A 6,430-nucleotide genomic window follows, 5' to 3' on the forward strand; every position below is an offset into this window, starting at 1 on the left:
GGAACCAGAGTTAATACGCCGTTAGTGGATTCTGACGGGGTATTACAGATAGAGATAAAGAAAAAATACATCCGTATATCATAAATGTAAAGAAAATTGATGTCATGTGTTTGGATGGAATCACAAGGATTTGATGTCATGTGTGTGTCATGTGTTTGTTGTATTCTTTTTTTTGAACAACGATTGGAATCACTCGAGGGGGACTAAACCACCCATTTCGATCATCTCTCGTTTCGACTATGCCGATGTAGCGATAATAACCCTGCCCTCATCGCTGTCTGGGAGGAAACCTTGAAACCGATCCAAGGACACGGCCAAGTAAAACCCCCTCCCATTTACCTCCCAAACGATACGGAAAAAGTTGCCATGGATGGATACTTCATGGTAGAGATGAAATTGTGTTTGTTTATTCTTTTAATGCATTTTGTGATGAAATGTTACATAAATTTTCCCATTTGAGAGAAATTGCCACATTTATTGCTAACTGAAATTGCCAAATAATGCAGGTACGATTCTAGTTTTTTGATAGAGATCTCGTGGTGGTTCCAAAGCTCATTCACTTATGAACTGCCACTTGCAATCTCGTCACACCCTGAATTCCATACAGAAGATACGTGGATGCAGCTGGTACTATTTCTGGTTTGGAAACCTTCATTTTCATCAAATTTTGATGTTGACATTGATGATGTCACAACTTATACTAAGTTTATCTTATATGTGGACTTAGGAAACAAACCACCAACAACACTATCGGTCATCGATTTAATTGAAATTCGTCTCTAGGATCACTCAGAATGTTGCTTGGATTTAATTGAAACAAGTTTTAGGGCTAGCCGCGCGCTGCGACGGCAGACTCCTTAATTTTTTATATATAACATAGTTTGTCAGTTTTTCGTTGTACATAACTTATGTTTTAAATTAAATACTTAAACGTTAATAACCCTAACAAAATTAAAGAGAAAATATGTTTCAAATTAATAATTAAAATCAACAGGATTTGAATACTCTTGTTATTTAATATTGTAGTAAAGTGTGAGAGTAGGAAAAAAATTGTAAAGAAAAATGTAAATAAAAAAAAAGGATTTTAAATAAAAAAAATATATATAAATGATTAAGAAAATATAAAAGTAGGAAAAGTTAGATTAAAAAAAAAAATTAAAAAATAAAAGAATGAGAGTGGAAGGAAAATATTAAGGAGTGAATTATGAAAATTATGAAGAAAAAAAAAAGGGATACTATGGGTAAAAAGTATATTAAAGAAGAAATAATTACGTCGTTGGTACATGTGGTTTGTTTGGATATTCTTGACAACACCTAAACTTTATTTTTGCATAGTTGGTACCTATGCATTGCATAATTTTTGTGATTGGTACCCCAACCTAACATCCGTTAAGTTTTGATGGTTAACCCCTCACATGTGCCATGCATGTGAGGGGAAATTTATCCCTTCAATAATATATTCCATTTAATCCGGTACATATGCACATGACGTTAGGGGTGTTCATAATATCCGAATCCGAATCTGCAATCCGAATATCCGTGTATCCGATTCGAAAAATATCCGAAAAATCGGATATCCGAAAATCAGATATCCGATTTTTCAAATTCGGGTTTCGGATAGAACTTTTCAAAATATTCGGATATTCGGATACCCGATATCAGAAACATACATTAATAAATAATAATATTTTTACACTTTTATTTATAATTATAATTTATAATGCTAGATATTTTATATAGACAAGTGACAAACAGCTGGAAAAGTACAAGAACTCTTCTAAGTCTTCTTTCTCTCTGGTCTCTAGTCTCTGACTCTTCTTTCTCTCTTTCACTTCTGTCTATATAGTCTAATAAATCTCTAAAATGATGACATCATCATTAAGTTAAATTAACCTTTACTTTTCATAATAATGATGTCATAATTATATATTAACTTAATTTAAAAAATAATACAAAATCTTTTTTAAAAAGAAATATTAATCTCTCCAAAATTATAATTTTATTTTTCTAAAAAATTTAAAAGACATATATTATTAATAATAATTATTATTATTATTAAAAATATAAATATAAATATTCAACTTTGAGCGAACTTTATGTTTGTAAAATCAACGACAAGTTTCTTAGTTGGAATCTGTGGTTTAACGGGGCAATAAACTAAATGAATTTAACATTTACATTCAATTAATACATAAACATATCATTAAACTGTTTCGTTTAAACAAACTCGTGTTTCAACGGGTCATTTCACTAGTTACTAAGTAAAAAACTTAAAACCCTATATCTAAATCTCGACTCTTACGGCGATTTCAACCTCAATCAGCATCGCATCTTCACTCTTATCTAATCATCTCATCTTTAGTCTCCATCCATCGTCGATTTAAGGTAACTATAAATCTATAATAACTTTTACTTTTATTTTCATTATCTAATCGTCATATCTGAAACAATTATTCAATATTATTTGGTATTATTCTTATTCTTAATAAGTATATCAGGGGTATTTAGGTAATCTCACCCGCTTCTCTTCTCACTCCAACTTAATCGCATCATTATCCGATGATTCCACCTACTTTTCCTCTCCCGATTTCCTCCATCTCTCCATTCGGTGCATTTTTTTCCCTTTCACCCTCCGTGGTTTTCCGATTGAACGATGCTTGAAAAGCTAAATCCCCACTGCAATTAATAAAATACATTGAATCCCTTTTTTGGAGGCATAAATTGATTTTTGGAATCTCCTTTTGGCATCTCTGACTTCCTCGGTGACGATGAACAACAATTCAGCGATTTTCCCTTCGAGGTTTATGCTTATAATCGTTAAATTTAGCCTATTTTCCCTTTATTCAAGTTTAACCCGAGTGTTTAAAAGTGGAAAAAATTAGGGGGTTTGTTGTTGCCGGCTGTTAGGCATGTCAACCGTATTAATTGTGTTCTTGCTGCTTTCTCTTAGAATTTGGTGAGCTTTTACATTAGTTTCATGTTGGTATTGTAGAGATATGAAGCTTATTGTCTTTTCATTTACTTCGTGTTGTTTTTGGCTGATTAAGTTATCGCATATCAATTTGGTTTTTGTTTATTTTGTCATAAAATCTGATATTATTGTGTTAAGTATGCGTTTATATTCGTTAAAAGTTTGTTACTTATTTGACTACGCAAATTTCCATTGAGTAATTATGGAATTAATTATTTGAAGGGTTGTTTATTGCATTATTAGGGTTAACTGAATGAAGATAATAGTTGGTGCAAATTGCTGTGTTTCACTATAAGGTCAAGCACCAAACAATTCTACAATTCATTAGTTGGTTGTTTCGTGCGATAGATTGTACTCAATGCAAGTGGTCAGTCAAAGTGACCATATATCATACACTCTATACTGCACAATTCATTAGTTAGCTGAGCCTTTAACTGTGATCAAACACCAAACAATCTTTACAATGAAAATGGAAGTATGAATAGTGTGCTGTTAACTTAATTGAATATCTGGTATAACACTTCATATATTTTGTTTAACATTTTGATGAATTTTGTTACTTATGAGCTGGGATGAGATGATATTATACTTTTGATGTGTAAATTGGTCCAATTTAACTGTAAAATTAGTATGAAAATTGTTGTCTCTTTATGTTATGAGTTAATAAATTTATTTGTTTTATGAAATACAGAGCAAGTGGCTGATGAATTGACGAACTTTTTGGAACTCGGTCTTATTAAGGTGAATAAAGGTAAAATGACTAAGTTTTGGATAAAGGAGCAGGACAGACCGTGACTTTGGGCGGCTAACTTTAGTTTAGTCTTCCATTTATAACATTTTGTCTTTTGTTTAATGTTTATTTGTTTTGAAATCATTTGACTAAAACCTTTGGATTTTATTAAACTTATATATCCTGAGGACTTGGAGAAATAATCAGAAAATGCAGGCCATACATTAGCCAAATGTTCTCCGGATCGATATATGATGCTAAACGTAACGGGATGCTGATTTGGGAAATTTCGTTGAGATTTTTTGGTTTTTCGGCCCAAGGAAGTGGGCCACTCCGGGCCTCCTACTAGTTATTATTACTCTATCAATTACTGGAACAATTATTTGATGATATTAATGTGATAAATTGGTATTTGATTTCAATGTTGAATGTTATAACTCGTGTTTAAGTGTCCCCAAGTTCAAAGCGATTGATGGGTTAATGCATATTTTGTAATGTTAGTGAATGCATATTCAATTTTTTTTTACCTTTTTTTGCAAGACACTAGTAGCTTTTATTAATCATCAAATTGGTTCATAAAAGAAACTAAGATTGATGACAGTAAGTGTACGTAAGTGTTAATATGTATATGTAAGTGTTAACTTGTTTAAATAATATAACCTAAGATTGATGACAGTAAGTTCAAGTAGGTGATAATTATATATGGAGTTGCAACTCTCTTTGTACACTTTTCAGTATTTGATTACTTCACTTAGATTGTTATAATGCTAATAATTTCTTTCACCTTTTTATAATAGATGGATAAAGATGCAGAGGATTTGATTGAGAATTATAATGACGAAATTGATATTGAATTCGTGTCTGAAAATACGGTGGCTGCTGCTAGTGAAGTTGTGAGTCAAGCAAAAAAGACACGAACTCGAAAGAAGAAGGTATATGGAAAACCACCGTGTGCACCTAAGCAAACAACTGTAAGTGAAGCTATAATTTTTGGAAACAAGAAAAAGAGATCAAAATGGTGGGCATATTTTGAAGAAAGCGATAAAATAGATTTTGCTAATTGTCGTTATTGTCATAAAAATATTGGTTGTGGAAGTGATAATGGAACTACTCCTTTAAAAAATCACATCAGTAGTTGTAAAGAATATCCGGCTAACATGGATAAGAGACAAAAGATTCTTGATCTCGAGTCTAAAACACGTGTTAGTGACGATGGTTCCGTTGAAACAGTAACAGTCCCTAGTTTGTGGGAGTTTAATTCCGAGGCTATTCGTGAAGCCCTTGTTAGGATGTTATTTACTGATGAGTTACCATTTTCTTTCGTTGAGCGTGAAGGTTTTAGAGCGTTTCTCAAAGTGATTAATCCTCATTTTCCTGTTATTTCACGTTCTACTCTTACAAGAGACAAGATGTGATGCCCCGTACAAAACCATCGTGTACGAATCATCAACAACAGGATCATTACAAGGTTAAGTACTATATGCTGTAATAAAAGAAGTTGCATTCACGATAAAAAGGTGACGTCATAACCGACATCAAATGTTTTACACCAACAGTATGCTTCTACGAATAGCAAGCATGAATAAATGTATGTGACCCTTAGGTCGTTACAAAACATAGTTCAGATGTATTAAAGTTTGAATGCAAGTTAAACAGTTCATGCGGTGATAACACTAGAGCAGCGGGTGTCTACGGCAAGACTAGCACGACAGCGGAAGCAAATAACCTTAAGCACCTGAGAAAAACATGCTTAAAAATGTCAACACAAAGGTTGGTGAGCTATAGTTTAAGTATAACAGTAATGTAAGGTAGGCCACGAGATTTCAGTGCTACAAAGAGCGTTTCAAAACAGTAAGATAAAGTATATGTTAACCGTGGGCACTTGGTAACTAACTTAACGTTTATACCCCCTGAAAGTACACTTGGCAAGTGCGTATGTCTACGAAGTATTAAACACTCGTTAAATGCTAGCGCGACTAGCCCGAGTGGGGATGTCAAACCCTATGGATCCATATCTAAGATTCGCGTTCACGGTTCAAAAACCAATGATTAAACGTTACCGAGCTAAAGGGAATGTTTATGCCGTTGTATAACCCACACATATATAAGTTTAAGTACTCGTGCCTAGTATGTAAAACATAAAATCCGCATGTATTCTCAGTTCCCAAAATAAGTTAAAGTAAAAATGGAATGCTATAACTCACAATGATAAAGTAGCGGTAAAGTATGAGTCGGAAGGTAAGCAAGTATGTAGGTTGTCCAAATGGGTCCTCAACCTAAGTCAAATAGTACTAAGTCAGTAAATCGTCCGAATAGGTTTGAAAGTATGTAAATAAGGTCTTAAGGGTCATCATCATTCATCATCAAACAAAAGGCGTAAAGTAAGTTTCGTTCAAGTAAAGAGTTTTAAACAAAGGCTGAGTTCGGTCAGTCACCACGGCCTCTACCCTTACTGAATTAAGGTGAGACCAGTGGCCATGGCTCCGTATATGAAGTCTTTAAGTGTGGTAAAATTTACAGAAGCAAACTCGTCTTCGTTTGACCGTGGCGACGGTCTAAGTGCGAGTAGGTGAGAAATTTCTGCACAACGTTAAAAGGACATAGTGAGGATCGGAGGGCCATAAATCCTAAACCGTAACTCGGATTAAGACGAGTCCTATATGAAAAGTTATCTACTCGAACAGAGCTATTTGAAAATCATAACCACAACAGCCCAGGTCTACTGGTCT

The 6,430-nt window shown here is 33.5% G+C and overlaps 1 protein-coding gene across 1 annotated transcript; it reads left to right on the top strand.

The window, feature by feature from the left end:
* Nucleotides 1–2,564: 2,564 nt before the first annotated feature.
* Nucleotides 2,565–5,116, top strand: LOC139889796 (uncharacterized). The gene is made up of 3 exons (XM_071872726.1): nt 2,565–2,800; nt 3,663–3,722; nt 4,499–5,116. The coding sequence occupies exon 3, from the start codon at nt 4,499–4,501 to the stop codon at nt 5,114–5,116; it is 618 nt and encodes a 205-aa protein (XP_071728827.1). The 5' UTR covers nt 2,565–2,800; nt 3,663–3,722.
* Nucleotides 5,117–6,430: the final 1,314 nt, after the last annotated feature.

Source organism: Rutidosis leptorrhynchoides, chromosome 2 (assembly GCF_046630445.1).
Source record: "Rutidosis leptorrhynchoides isolate AG116_Rl617_1_P2 chromosome 2, CSIRO_AGI_Rlap_v1, whole genome shotgun sequence".
NCBI lineage: Eukaryota > Viridiplantae > Streptophyta > Magnoliopsida > Asterales > Asteraceae > Rutidosis > Rutidosis leptorrhynchoides.

Coding starts and splice junctions, on each gene's coding strand:
- LOC139889796 (XM_071872726.1), top strand. CDS start 4,499: ATGGATAAAGATGCAGAGGATTTGATTGAGAATTATAATGACGAAATT.